Source organism: Ictidomys tridecemlineatus, chromosome 3, assembly GCF_052094955.1.
Source record: "Ictidomys tridecemlineatus isolate mIctTri1 chromosome 3, mIctTri1.hap1, whole genome shotgun sequence".
NCBI lineage: Eukaryota > Metazoa > Chordata > Mammalia > Rodentia > Sciuridae > Ictidomys > Ictidomys tridecemlineatus.
The window spans coordinates 32,915,050-32,929,879 of record NC_135479.1 but is presented as its reverse complement, the minus strand read 5'-3'; the positions used below and the strand labels follow the sequence as shown (position 1 = coordinate 32,929,879).

Sequence of the window (14,830 nt, the reverse complement as noted above, 5' to 3'; positions counted from 1 at the left end):
TAGACTACTAATTAAGAATTGTTCTACTCAGTGGCCCTAGAGACTGAGACAAGAGGATTGAGTTCAAGGCTAGCTTCAGCAACCAGGAGGCACTAAGCAACTCAGTGAGACCTTGTGTCTAACTAAAATACAAAATAGGGCTGGGAATGTGGCTCAGTGGTTAAGTGCCCCTGAGTTCAATCCCAGGTACCCACCTCACCCCCTCACCCCACCTCCACCTACCCCCTCAGCCCCCCATCACCAAAAAAAAAAAAAAAAAAAAAAAAAGGTTCTGGTAAATGGCCCACATTGCAAAAGCTCATCATTACTAATCAGTAGGGAAATGCAACTCTAAATTTTATCCTTTAGGATGGCTGTTATTTAAAAAACTAAAACCCCCCCAAAAAAATTAAAAAACTAAAACCCACAAAAACCTTTATTTAAGCTTCAGATAGAATCTAATATGCTGCTTTTTTTCTTATTTGCTATTATAAATTTGTAAAATCTTGGATATTATGAATAATGCTTCTATGAATTTGGTGTTCATGTTTTCAAGACTCTGCTTTCATATCTTTTTGGTATATACTCAGAATTGAAATTACTAAATCATGTAGTAATTCTATTTTTTCTTTTTTTGATACTGGGGATTGAACCACAGGATGCTTTACCACTGTAGCCCCAGCCTTTTTTTTTTTTTTTGTTCTTGAGACAAGGAAGTTGCTGAGGTCCTTGCTAAATTGCTGAGGGTGGCAGTTCTCCTGCTTTTTCCTCTCAAGTCACTGATTATAGGCATGTGCCACCATGTTCGTCTAGTAATTATATTTTCTTTTTGGTGGTGATGCTATGGATCAAATTTAGGGCTTAAGTATGTTAGGCAAGTGTTCCACTGTTGAGCTACATCCCAATTTTTTAATTTTACTTTTTGAGATACCTCTGTACTATTTCTATGGGAACCACACCATTTTACAGTCCTGCCAGTAGTGCAATAAGGGTTTTAGTTTCTCCACCTCTTGGCCATTGCTTGAAGGAATTTTTGTTAGTTTTTTGATATCATCATCCTAATGGATGGGAGGTTTTGATTTGCATTTCCCTAATGATTAGTAGCGATGAGCATCTTTTCATATGCTTGTTGGCCATTTGTATATTTTCTTTGGAGTAATACATATTCATGTTCTTTATTTTTAAATCTGTTTATTTGTGGGGTTACTGTTATTTATTCTGGAAATTGAACCCTTATCAGATTTTTTTCTATTTTGTAGGTGACAACCTGTAGTGACATTTGTAGGTCACTCTGTAAGTGACATTTAAAAATTTTTTTGTGTGTGTGTGCTGGGAATTGAATGCAGGACCTTGTATTTGCCAAGCAAGCACTGAGTTACATCTTTAGCCATTGTTATTTTATTTTGAGGCAGGTGTTCAAACTGGCCTCAAACTTGTGATCCTCCTGCCTCAGTCTTCCAAATTGCTGGGTTACAGATGTGCACCACTGTGCCCAGTTTGTGACTTTTGATGCTTAGAAGTTTTACCTTTGTTTCTTGAGTTTTTGGTGTGATATCCAAGAAGTCATTGACAAATCCAGTTTCATGAAACTTTTCCACTTTGTGTTTTACTCTGAGAGTTTTATAGTTTTGGTTTTATATTTAAGTTTCTGATCCCTTTTTAGTCTTTTCTTTTAATCTGATATAAGAGTCTGTTATTACTCTAGTAGGGCTGTCATAACAGTATTACTGACTGGGTGGCTTAAACAATAGAAATTTATTTTCTCACAGTTCTGCAGTCTAGAAATCCAAAGTGCTGGCGGGTTTGATTTCTGGTGAGGCCTCTTTCCTTGACTTGTAAAGGATTGCTGCTGCTTCTGTTATTGCATAGTTTTTCTGTTGTGTATGTGTGCAGTGTTGGTGTCTCTTCCTCTTCTTATAAGGACATTAGTCCCATTGGATTGGATCTCCTCTTTATGACCTCATGTTGTCACCTTAGTTACCTCTTTTGTAAGGGTCCTATCTCTAAGTATGGTTACATTGGAAGTTAAGGCTTCAACATATGAATTTTGGGGGACAGTTCCTTCTTTAACCAAATATAACTTCATTATTTTGCTTGTGGATATCTGGTTTAATAAAAAAAAGTAAAATTTGGTGTTTATTTTCCATGAGGATCTGGTATTAAATGTGCAGTTATTGATGTCTTGATTATCATTGACCACATGTAGAAAAAGTACAAGCCTATGTGTTTATGTATGTGTAGATCAAAATGTAATGTTGGGTAGCACTTATCACCTGTAGTGATGTTAGGAAATGGTGCTGAATTTTTGTTTTATTTAGAAAGAAATCTTTAATATATACGTTTGTAATCTAAATTAATGAAAACATCAATAAAATTTTTCTACACATATAATTCTTTTGTTTAATTCACAGAAGCCCTGGAATACATTTTATGTTTTTGGTTATGTAATTGTTTAAAATTGATTTATATTTGCCCAAGCTTAGGAATTTGTTGAAGTAATCATATTTTAATTTTAATTCTAACTTTTTTCCATAATGTATAGATGTGAAAATCACCATGAAAAACTTAGTGTGTTTTGCTGGACTTGTAAGAAGTGTATCTGTCATCAGTGTGCACTTTGGGGAGGAATGGTAAGCAGAACAAGTTTAGTATATTCTTTATCTTTAGAGATTGGAAAGCATTGAAATATTTGTTGGATTTAGTTAGGAAAAAAAGTATCATTTATTCTACTGAATGAAAATTAAAATGCATCTAATTTATAAATGCCTTATTAAAGGTATTGTATCTTCTGTTATTCCAGAAATACCTCTTTTTTTTGGTATGGGGAATTGAACTCGGGCATTGGACCTTTTTTGGTAGGGGGGAGTAAACTCGGGCACTGGACCTTTTTTGGTATGGGGAATTGAACTCGGGCACTGGATCACTGAGTCATATCCCCATTGAAGATTGAATATATATTGAAGATTTCCCCAGCCCTATTTTGTATTTTATTTAGAGACAGGGTCTCACTGAGTTGCTTAACGCCTCTCTTTTGCTGAGGCTAGCTTTGAACTTGTGATCTTCCTGTCTCAGCATCCCCCTGAGAAATGCCTCTTTAGGTGGAGATATTTGATGTAGGATATGTACCTCTTATTTGAATATCTTACTCTGTTCATAAAATGTATGTTCATGTTAAGCCATTCTTCCTTCTCCCCCTTGCTGGGGTCCAAATGTGGTTCTTGTATATCCTAGACAAGTGATTTTACCAGTGAATTACTCCTCTTAGCTCTGTCATTTTTTTAACTCTTTTGTTGTAGGATCACCTTTCATTAAAGGCCAGGTAATCTGATATACTGGATATAGTTTACAATTTTCATTTCTTTAAAATGGAGCAAAAACTTAGATACTCATGAAATAATCTGAATGCATATATGTAGGTTTTATAATTTTACTCCATTTTTAATTTTTTTTCAACATCTTGTTTAAGAGCAATTTTTTTTTTTTTTTTAAATGGGCTCTATGTTTCCCAGGCTGGCATTGAACTTTCAAGCTCAAGCAATCCTCCTGCCTCAGCTTCCCAAGTAGCTGGGACTATAGGCATAACTCACACTGCACCTGACCTTTAAAGCAAAGCCTCTTATGCACATTCTACCACTGAGGTCACCCCAACCCCACACAAAATATTCTTGGGAAAGTAACTGACAGTGGGAATGGAAGTGGGTAGATACATAGAATGATCTGTTAACCATGAGAATTGATCATTCTTTTTGTGTCAGTGTATTTTACTGAAAGAATGGCAGGCTGAGTTGGTTGAGTAGCATTCACTTCAGTGAGCTTTCTGTTTGAATATGAATGCTAATTGCTGATTAGAAAAAATAAATTCCCAAAATTTAATACTTAAATACATGGGTTTTATAAGGAACAGTGGACAGTTTTTTCCCCATACTTTCTTAAGTGAGCATTTAAAAATCCACATCTCTTTTCTCTCAGAGACCATACTGGTTGGTTTGGCTAAATTAGACAATTCTAGTTAAGAGTTTATTATAGGAAGTGTTCTTATCATAGAAATAGGAGGTTCTAATTACCAGTGATGGATTAAATTACTAAAATCTGATACAAAATTATTTTTGGGTTTTTAATGCCCCCAAAATGTTCTTCAAACTGAATTTAACTGAATTCTTTAAATTGAATGTTATGCTAACTTTTATCAGACTTATATTTCAAAAGTAAACTTTTGTAGCACAAGAAATGGGTTCATTGCTTTTGTTAATTATCTACACTGGGTTTTTCAAGATCTTTTTTATTCAGTCACTTGTGCTAGATTTGGTGATTAAGAAGACATATTAAACAGTTCTATATTTAAATCTGTGTAATACATTTTGGTAATAATAGAGTTGATGAGAATACATAACTATGGGTGCTGATCCTGTAACTATGGGCTTAGCTGCAAGGATTAGTGGAATTAATAGCTGCTAAGATGGAGGAAAAATGAAGGAGAATTATTTTGAATAAGAGGGGGTAACTTTAGCAAAGGCCTGCTGGGAAGAAGTTTTGAGGACATGGAAGAAGGCATGTTGTTGCCCAAGAAAAAAAGTGGTTAATAAGGTTGTAGCCAATGGTTTAGACTATAGTTAAGAATTTTTTTTTTCTTTCTTTCCATGGTGCTGGGGTTCAGACTTGCACACATTATATGCAAGTGCCCTATCTGAGCTCCATCACTAGCCCAGTATTTTGGTTCCTTCTGATGAGTCAAGATTTCTAAATGTCAACAATTTTTCTGAAGTCCATTGTTTACAATCTTGAGGAGTTCCTACATGGGCCAGGTGACTTTATGTTAGCACTGTCCTACTTTAACAAAATAAATGTAACTAAAAAAGATGAAATTCATTTGAAAATATATACCAGTTTATTAATGTCTATGGAGTGTTAAAAAGGATTATAAATGCAGATGATATGTGAAAATGTTCTAAAACTACTCTTGTTAATTTAAATAGCATGGTGGACATACTTTTAAGCCTCTGGCAGAAATTTATGAGCAGCATGTCACTAAAGTGAACGAAGAGGTAGCTAAACTTCGTCGACGCCTCATGGAACTAATCAGCTTAGTTCAAGAAGTGGTAAGACTACTCCCATAAGATTTTTTTCTTTCTTTCTTTTTTTTTTTTTTTTTGATGGTACTGGTATTGAACCCAGAGTTGCTCTACAATTGAGCTAAACCCCACCCCTTTTTATTTTTAATTTTGAGGGTCTCACAAAGTTGCCCAGACTGGGCTGAAAATTGTGATCCTCCTATCTCAACCTCATGGAATTGGTTATTATAGGCATGTGCCATGGGCACCCAGCTTATTATTATTTTTATATTCTTTGCTAATATAGAACATAATATATGAATGTAATAATATGTATATATAGTATATAATAATGCATGTGTATATAAATACAAATCAATTAGATGTTGAAATGAAGATTTGAAAATTAATAGGCTCATCAACTTCAAACTAGTGAAGGAATTTGTATCCAAATTCCTGGTCATAGAGGAAATAGTTGAGCCAGAATTATGCAGAATTAGAGACAGTGAGTTAAAGAAGCTTATGTGTTACAGATTAATAATGGACTTCTAAATAGTATCAGTATTGTCTTTTAGTAGAATTATTATGTTATTCACTTTGGATCTCTAGCTTTTGGAAGGATTTCTGCTACCAATGAATAAACTCTTTATTTTGTTTTCCTTAATTAGGATCCATATAGTTTAAAGGGTAATATTGAATACAACTCTTAAGATACTGTATGGGTCAAACAGTTTGGGTAATATATGTATCATTTATAAAGTAATTTTTTTTATTTTTTGGAAATAATTTGATGATCTTCAATAGTGAAGTGGAAAATATACTTTGGATATATTCTGTTTAAATTGACAGAATGACAGTTGTAAATCTTTGTGTACCATTTCTAACTTCAGAACAGATATTTGCTTTGTTTTATCCCTCAGAAATTGAGATCCAAATCATCATTTGTAATATTCTTTATACAGAAAATAGTATTATTGAATTGCATGTAAGCTGCATTGTAATTTTGAAAAATGAGCAAGTTGTATGGTTTCTATTTGGCCTTCATTTCATCACTTTTTGGTATTCCTTTGTTAACATTAGGAGACTATTTTGTTTGAGACTCTTGATCCATATATTTACAAAATATTAGCAAATACAAGAAAGATTGATTTTTATTTTCTGTGATATGCCATTTTGAAATATTTGAAACATATGTTACTCTACAATCTTGGAAATAAGCCTTTTCATTTCGTATGTAGTTCTGAAAACAAAACCAAAATAACTTTTATGAACTAGAGTATTTAAAAATTGTTTTCATTTGTTTTAGGGTATTTCAGGCTGTGAACTTTTACCTTTTTTAATTTTGAAAAAGTTTGTCCTATGAGGGATTTGATAGGAGCTTCTCGTGTGACTTGTGTATATGTTACCTAAACCAGTTTTTTTTGTAATTACAAGTCTTTTTATTGATATTTCTGTTAAATTATCATATGTTTTATTATTTATTTTTAAGAATCTTTCTAATTGATTTAGTTGAAGATACAGATTTTTTTTAAAAGAGAGTGTGTGTGAGAGAGAGAGAGGGAGAGATAATTTTTTAATATTTATTTTTTAGTTATCGGTGGGCACAACATCTTTGTTTGTATGTGGTGCTGAGAATTGAACCCGGGCCACACGCATGCCAGGCGAGCACACTACCGCTTGAGCCACATCCCCAGCCCGATACAGAATTTTTTAAAGCAATGAGTTACCTATGTTATACTAGCAATGTAAGAGTAGTATTATATGTTTTGTAAGTTTTAAAGAGGTAGTCAATTTTTTTTTTAAAGAATTTAACCTTTATTTTTTATTTTATTATTTGTTTTAAATGTGGTACTGAGGATGGAACCCAGTGCCTTACACTCAGTTTTCTACCACTGAGCTACACCCTAGCCCTAGTCAACGGACTAATTTCAGTGATTCCACTGAGGTGTCTTTGCTTCTATTTTTAAAGTTCCCCAATTAAAATTATTTTACCTTTTTTTTTTTTTCTAGGAAAGAAATGTAGAAGCTGTAAGAAATGCAAAAGATGAGCGTGTTCGGGAAATTAGGAATGCAGTGGAGATGATGATTGCACGATTAGACACTCAGCTGAAAAATAAGCTTATAACATTGATGGGTGAGTGTGGGTTTTTGATAGGTGTTTGTTTGTTTGTTTTGGGGAGTGTTTTTCTATGCTGCTAGAGTACATGGTACTTTGAGCCTCCTGGAGGTTCAATCTTTGAAGAATAAGGTTGGTGAGTTGGTACAGTCTAGGAAGGACTCTTGAGATTTTAGATAGTTCCATGTTAGATTCTGCCCATATGTCCAACTTGTATTTAGAAAGCAGTGGAGAGAAAAGTTTTCATAGATATTTGGGTAAGAGTCCTAATAGCCTAGCCAGGGACCTCATTGTTAGCTTTTGCTTTTTTCTTCCTCTTTTTTAAATCCAATAAAAATTTCCTTTATCCTGTCCTCATTGAAGATGAAGAACTGACATTTGTAACTATCAGCATAGTCCTCTCAGCTTTTTATTAGAGATTTAATCTTTTCTTTTTTTTAAGTATTTATTTACCTTTATTTTATGTATTTTATTTTTATGTGGTGCCAGGGGTGAAACTCAGTGTCTCATGCATACTAGGTAAGCACTCTACCACTGAGCCACAACCCTTCCCCTTAATCTTGGTTTTTAATTCTAGTCTCATTTTACATCTAATTCATATTTAATTATATTTATTGCTCACCTTTTTGGTTTTTCAAATATTCTCTCTTCCTAAATTGATTATGGAGCTTAGGATTGAACATAACTTTTTTTTTTTTTTTTTTTAAAGAGAGAGAGAGAGAGAATTTTTTAAAATATTTTTTAGTTTTCGGCAGACACAACATCTTTGTTATATGTGGTGCTGAGGATTGAACCCGGGCCGCATGCATGCCAGGCAAGTGCACTACCGCTTGAACCACATCCCCAGTCCGAACATAAAATTTTAAACATAAAGTTTAGGGAAAAAAAATGCTAGTTTGTTTGGCATGGTTTGATTTAGTGTCTTTGAGCTTAACCTGTAATTTTAGTCCACCTAACATTTTACTGATGCAAAATCAGCTTTGCATTTTTCATCATAGTGTAACATGAAATACATATACTTTAGTAAGGTATGAACAAAGAATTTTTTTACTTGCTATCTTTTATTAAGATGCAAATATCCTTGAGTTTGGATATTCATGTATTATTTCACAAATTGTCTTTGCATTACAAAAATATTTAATCTTATAAATCTATACTGATCTTAGTGATTTTCAAGACCCAACAGCAGATCCTAAAGAATCATAATTTTAGATTGAATAGTAGAGCTTACCCGCACAGAGGAGCAATTAGAAGAAACCTATAGACATCTAGTATTTTTTTTTTAATGGTACTACTTTAGATAAAAGAAGTGTAAATGAAAATCATAACTTTTGTTACGCCCTTAGTCAAAGTTAATTGTATGTATAATGATCTTATATTTTCAGACTTTAAAATGATGTTTGAGACTTTCTTAATTTTATTAAGCCATATAAAGTGCTGGGATGTTAGTATGTACTAGCACTTTTAAAACTGAAGCTTTCTTCAGTGATAATGTGATTTTAAATTGCAGCTAAGTATACATGATTTGCCCTTGCTTTTGTTGAATGAGTTTGCCTCATTGCTTCCTGTGTTTAATTGAATTAACTTAAAATCAAACAAATCTTTAGTACAGATCTGTTTTTTGAAGACAAGACCTTACTACATTGCTGAGGTTCAGCTTGTACTTGAAATCTTCCTACCTCAATCTCCCTTTGGTTGCTGGAATTACAGGCGTGTACCATTTCACCTGGTAGCAACTGTGTAGTTTACTTAGTAGAATAATTTCCTTTTCCAAAAATTTAACCTGCCCCCTGTTTTTGTGGTTTTCAATTGATTTTTCATTATGAAAAGTTATTGCAATTTGAAATATCCAAGGTTGTTTTTAAAATTAAATAGGATACTTTTAGGCTTAGAATAGCTCTACAATAATCTTACTAGTAGTTGTTTAGTATAATGAGGAACGTCACACTTTGATTTATATCTCAATTTCTACCACTAATTATTTTCCCCCCAGAGTACTGGGGATTCAACTCGGGATTATTCTATCTTGGAGCTATATACTCAATCAAGTAAATACCCAGTTGTAAATATACTTTGGGGATATATTTTAAAGTTGACCTTTTCACTTTTTCTTAGTTTAAAAACATTTTTTGTTAGTACATTCAGACCATTTTTTTTTTCATAAACACAAATTCTGAAGTTGTAGAAGCATTCCTTATGAATTAGCAGAAGTTTCTATTTTGAAGCAGTCTTACTAAGTTGCCTAGGCTGTCCTTGATTTTGGGATCCTCCTGCCCCAGCCTCCTAGGTATCTGGGATTACAGGCATGTGCCAGTGTACCTGTCTCTACCACTAAATTTTAAGTTGATTATATATGATAGTATTGCCCAAAGTGCTAATGCTTTAGGACTATAGGATGTGGTGATGGTAGACATTATCTCTGATAATATAATCTGACTTCCATATTTTTGCAATCAAGAACTTGTAATCATTGAACATGGTGGCACATGCCTATATTCCTGGACATTTGAGCAAGAGTGTAAGGTCAGTGCCACCCTGGGCAATTAAGCGAGGTGCCACCTCAAAATAAAAAGGCCTTAAGATGTTGCTCAGTGGGGGCTGGCATTGTGGCTCAGTGGTAGAGCACTTGCCTAACATGTGTCAGGCACTGGATTCGATTCTCAGCACCACATAAAAAAATAATAAAATAAAGGTATTGTGTCCATCTACAACTAAAAAAAAAATTAAAAAAAAAAATGCTGCAGTCTGGCTGCAGCAAAATAACCGGGGGTGGGGTGGGGTGATGAGCAACTTGTGTAGATTGATACAGCTGGAGTGGGAGCCGTTTATTGTAGGACAGGAGTAGTATATATACATTCCATACATCTTATCTTAATTAACATAAAATAGACACAGCAGTCAACCAATAAGGAATCTCCACACTTAATGGCTCGCTGGCAGTAGTTCACAAGCCACTCCCTCTGGCAAAATGCCAGGCACCATCCAGACTTGTTTATAAACTCTAACATTAAAAGATGTTTCTCAGTGGTAGAATGCCCCAGGTTCAATTCCCACAAATAAAAATCTTGTGATTTTGGCTTCAGAAAACGAAAAATAAAAGGTCTGTATTGTCTCCTTTCATCAAATAACACTACTTTATGGGGCTGTGATTGTGGCTCAGTAGTAGAGCACTTGCCCAGCATGTGTGAGGCAGTGGGTTCAATCCTCAGCACCACATAAAAATAAATAAAATAAAGGTATTGTCCATCTACAACCAAAATAAATAAATAAATAAATAAATGTTCTTAAAGCACCAAAAATAAATAAAACAAGCTGGATTGGTGGTACACACCTGTAATACCAGTAATTCCAATGGCTGAGGCAGGAGAATCCAATGACTGAGGTCAGCTTCAGCAGTGTAAGTTGATTCTTGTCTGGATCCCAAGTTTGGGGACAGCCTGGCAACTTGGTGAGGCTCTATGAGACAATAAACAATAAAAAGAGCTGGGGATATAGTAGCTTAGCTGTATAGTGCTTGCCTAGCATGTGTGAGGCCCTGGGTTCAATCCCCAGTACCAAAAGGATAAAAAAAAATCTAGAGAAATTAACATTTTTACTTAAAGTATATTGTAATTGTACTTCTTTTTTTAATGTTGGAGGTGGAATCCCAGGCTTTTATTGTATGTTAGGTGAATTTCATACCCCTAAATTGAATTTTTTCTGAAAGTACTTCAGATTAGTTCTAATTGTATAATGTTAATTTCAATCCTTTAAATTCTAGGAATATCTTTGAAGTAGTCGTAATAAAGAATTTTTCTGTACTTGAAATGGATTTGTTTTTATTGAGTATGCTTTTGGAAGTTAATTTCTTTCTCAAACCAGTAATGAGTTCAATATTGATGTTTTGCTATATTTAAACAGGTCAGAAGACATCTCTAACCCAAGAAACGGAGCTGTTAGAATCCCTTCTTCAGGAGGTAGAACACCAGGTGATGAAATATTAAATATAATGGTCTTTATCCATTTTAATCCATATTTCCTTTTTTTGGTACCAGTGATTGAACCTAAGGGTGTTTATCCACTGAGCCACATGCCCTAGCCCTTTTCTATTTTTTGTTTTGAGTTGAGGTTTTGCTAAGTTGCTTAGGGCCTTGCTGATGGCTGGCTTTGAACTTTGGATCCTCTTTCTTCAGCCTCCTGAGTCTCTGGGATTACAGGTATGCTCCACTGTGCCTAGCTTTCCATATCTCGTATTACAAGTTCCTTTTTTTTTTGAGAGAGGGAAAGTTATGTCTGATCCATTTTATTGTCTTTCCCATTCCCATCCCACGTCCCTTCCCTTCGTTCCTCCCTGTTCAGTCTGATGAACCTACCCCCCGCCATTGTGAGTCAGCATATTTGACCTTTGATTTTTTGGGATTGGCTTATTTCACTATGATTGTCTCTGGTTCCATCCATTTACCAGCAAATGCCAGAATTTCATTCTTCTTGGCTGAGTAATATTCTGTTGTGTATATGTACCACATTTTCTTTATTCATTGATCTGTTGAAGGGCACCTGGGTTGGTTCCGTAGCTTAGCTGTTGGGAATAGAGCTGCAATGAACAATGATGTGGCCATGTTGCTATAGTATGTTGTTTTCTTCTTTTTTTAAAAGTATTTTTATTAGTTGTAGATGAACACAATACCTTTATTTTATTTATTTATTTTTATGTGGTACTGAGGATCAAACCCAGTGCCTCACACATGCTAAGCGTGCATTCTACCACTGAGCCACATAGTATGCTGATTTTAAGTCCTTTCAGTATAGGCCCAGGAGTGGGATAACTGGGTCAAATGATGGTTTCATTCCAACTTTTCTGAGAAATCTCCTTACAGCTTTCCAGAGTTGTTGGACTAATTTTCAGTCTCACTAGCAATATAGGAGTGTACCTTTCCCCCCACATCCTCACCAACACTGTTACTTGTATTCTTGATACTTGCCATTCTGATTGAGTGAAATGAAATTTCAGTGTAGTCTTAATTTTCATTTCTCTAATTGGTAGAGATGTAGAACATTTTTTTCATGTATTATATTCCTTCTTTTGTGAAGTGACTTGTTCAGTTCCTTTGCCCATTTATTGAATGGGTTGTTTGGGGGTTTTTTGAGTTTTTTTTTTTTTTTTTTAATATATCCTGGAGATTAGTGCTCTGAGGTGCAGGTGACAAAGATTTTCTTCTGTTCTCTAGGTGCCCTCTTCACATTCTTGATTGTTCCCTTTGCTGTGAAGAAGTTTTTTAGTTTTGATACTGCCCTATTTATTGATTCTTGATTTTACTTCGTGTGCTTTCAGAGTCTTGTTGAGGAATTTGGTTCCTAAGCTGACATGATGGAGAGTTGGGCCTACATTTCTTCTGTTAGGTTCAGGGTCTCTGATCTAATGCCTAGGTCCTTGATCCACTTAAGGTTGTTCTCTGTGGGGTGAGAGATAGGGGTTTAGTTTCCTTTGGTTATGTATGGATTTCCAGTTTTCCTAGCACCATTTGTTAAAGAAGCTTATACTGTCCTTGATCACGTTTCTCTCTCTAATCAAATATCGATTTTTTGTTGTTGTTGTTGATAAATTTGCTTATTATTGAGTTATATAAATCGAATTACACTTTATGTACTCATTTTATGTGTAACTTCATTCAACAAAATTAGTATTTAAAAAAATTTTTTTTAGTTGTTGATAGACCTTTATTTTATTTATTTATATGTGGTTTTGAGAATCGAACCCAGTACCTCACACATGCCAGGCAAGTGCGCTGTCATTGAGCCACAGCCACAGCCCCCAGCAAAATTATTTGCTGTGTGCATCAATAATTATTTTAGTGTTGAGTAGTATTGTATGTTTATTTTTCCATTTAATTCCTAATGGTCATTTGATGTAACTGTAAACCCTGAAATCCAGTTTTTGGCTATAACAGACAAAGCTTCTATAAATGTACATGTCCAAGTCTTTACATGAAAGTGGTTTTTTTTTTTTTTCCCTGTTGGGTGTGCTTATGGCTCCATCAAATGGTTGATAAATCATTAATTTTAAAAATAATTGCTAACAGTTTTCTGAATTGTACCATTTTATATTTCTTTATCTTTTTTTTCTTAATATTTATTTTTTAGTTTTCGGTAGACACAACATCTTTGTTTGTATGTGGTGCTGAGGATTGAACCCAGGCTGCACGCATGCCAAGCGAGCGCGCTACTGCTTGAGCCACATCCCCAGCCCCTATTTTATATTTCTAACAATATTATATGAGAGTACCAGTTTCTCCACAATACTGCCAACATATGATATACTTTATTTTTTTAACTGATGTCCTGGGAGTGTCTAATTGTGGTTTAATTTGTTTAATTTTGTGGTTTATTTGCCTCATGACTAATGATCATAAGCTCCCTTTTTAACTTACTTACTATCTGTGTATCTTTTTTGTTGAGGTGTCTGTTCAGATCTTTTGTCCATCATTTTATTGTCTTGTTTTTTTGATTTTGTTTTCAGAATTCTTCACATAAAATACTAGATATATGCCCCGTATCAGATAAATGCTTTGCAGAGATTTTCTTCATCTCTATATTTCATTTCTTAAGTGTCTTGTGAAGAGCTGAAATTGTACTTTTTTTTCTTTTTTTAGTTGTAAATGGACACAATATCTTTATGTTATTTATGTTTTTATGTGGGGCTGAGGATTGAGCCATTGCCTCACATGTAGTAGGTGCACTATCGTTGAGATAAAACTCCTGCTCTGAAATTTTACATTTCTTTTTAAATACCTTTCTTTAATTTATTTTTATGTGGTGCTGAGGATCAAACCCAGTGCCTCACACGTGCTAGGCAGGTGCTGTACCACTGAGCTGCAACCCTAGCCCTGAAATGCCATTGGGATTTTGATTGGCATTGCGTTAAACCTATAGAGAACTTTTGGTAATATCGCCATTTTGATGATGTTAGTTCTGCCTATCCATGAACAGGGTATATTTTTCCATCTTCTAAGATCTTCTTCAATTTCTCTCTTTAGGGTTCTGTAGTTTTCATTGTATAAGTCTTTCACCTCTTTTGTTAGGTTGATTCCCAAGTATTTTATTATTTTTGAGGATATTGTGAATGGAGTGGTTGTCCTCATTTCCATTTCAGAAGATTTGTGGCTGATATACAGGAATGCCTTTGATTTATGCATGTTGATTTTATATCCTGCTACTTTGCTGAATTCATTTATTAGCTCTAATAGTTTCTTTGTAGACCCTTTTGGGTCTGCTAGGTAAAGAATCATGTCATCTGCAAATAGTGATAATTTAAGTTCTTCTTTTCCTATTTTTATGCCTTTAATTTCTTTCATCTGTCTAATTGCTCTGGCCAGTGTTTCGAGAACTATGTTGAACAGAAGTGGTGAGAGAGGGCATCCCTGTCTTGTTCCAGATTTTAAAGGGAATGCCTTCAATTTTTCTCCATTCAGAATGATGTTAGCCTGAGGCTTAGCATAGATTGCTTTTACAATGTTGAGGTATGTTCCTGTTATCCCTAGTTTTTCGAGAGTTTTGAACATAAAGGGATGCTGTACTTTGTCGAATGCTTTCTCTGCATCTATCGAGATGATCATATGGTTCTTATTTTTAAGTCTATTGATGTGGTGAATAACAATTATTGATTTCCCTATATTGAACCAGCCTTGCATCCCAGGGATGAATCCTACTT

At 34.5% G+C, this 14,830-nt stretch overlaps 1 protein-coding gene across 17 annotated transcripts in view; it reads left to right on the top strand.

The window, feature by feature from the left end:
* Trim37 (tripartite motif containing 37) overlaps window positions 1–14,830 on the top strand; it is a 203,916-nt gene that overhangs the window by 13,808 nt on the left and 175,278 nt on the right. For 16 of the 17 annotated variants that reach the window (XR_013436152.1, XR_013436153.1, XR_013436154.1 and 13 more), the window contains 4 exons: window positions 2,522–2,609; window positions 4,953–5,075; window positions 7,038–7,161; window positions 11,044–11,111. Coding sequence is in view for 14 of the 17 variants with exons in the window: in XM_040269053.2 (XP_040124987.1) it covers window positions 2,522–2,609; window positions 4,953–5,075; window positions 7,038–7,161; window positions 11,044–11,111 (403 nt within the window). In the remaining 3 variants the exon portion in view is untranslated. Of the gene's footprint in view, window positions 1–1,253; window positions 1,273–2,521; window positions 2,610–4,952; window positions 5,076–7,037; window positions 7,162–11,043; window positions 11,112–14,830 lie in introns of those variants that run through there. The other variant, XM_021724071.3, reaches the window with a different exon arrangement.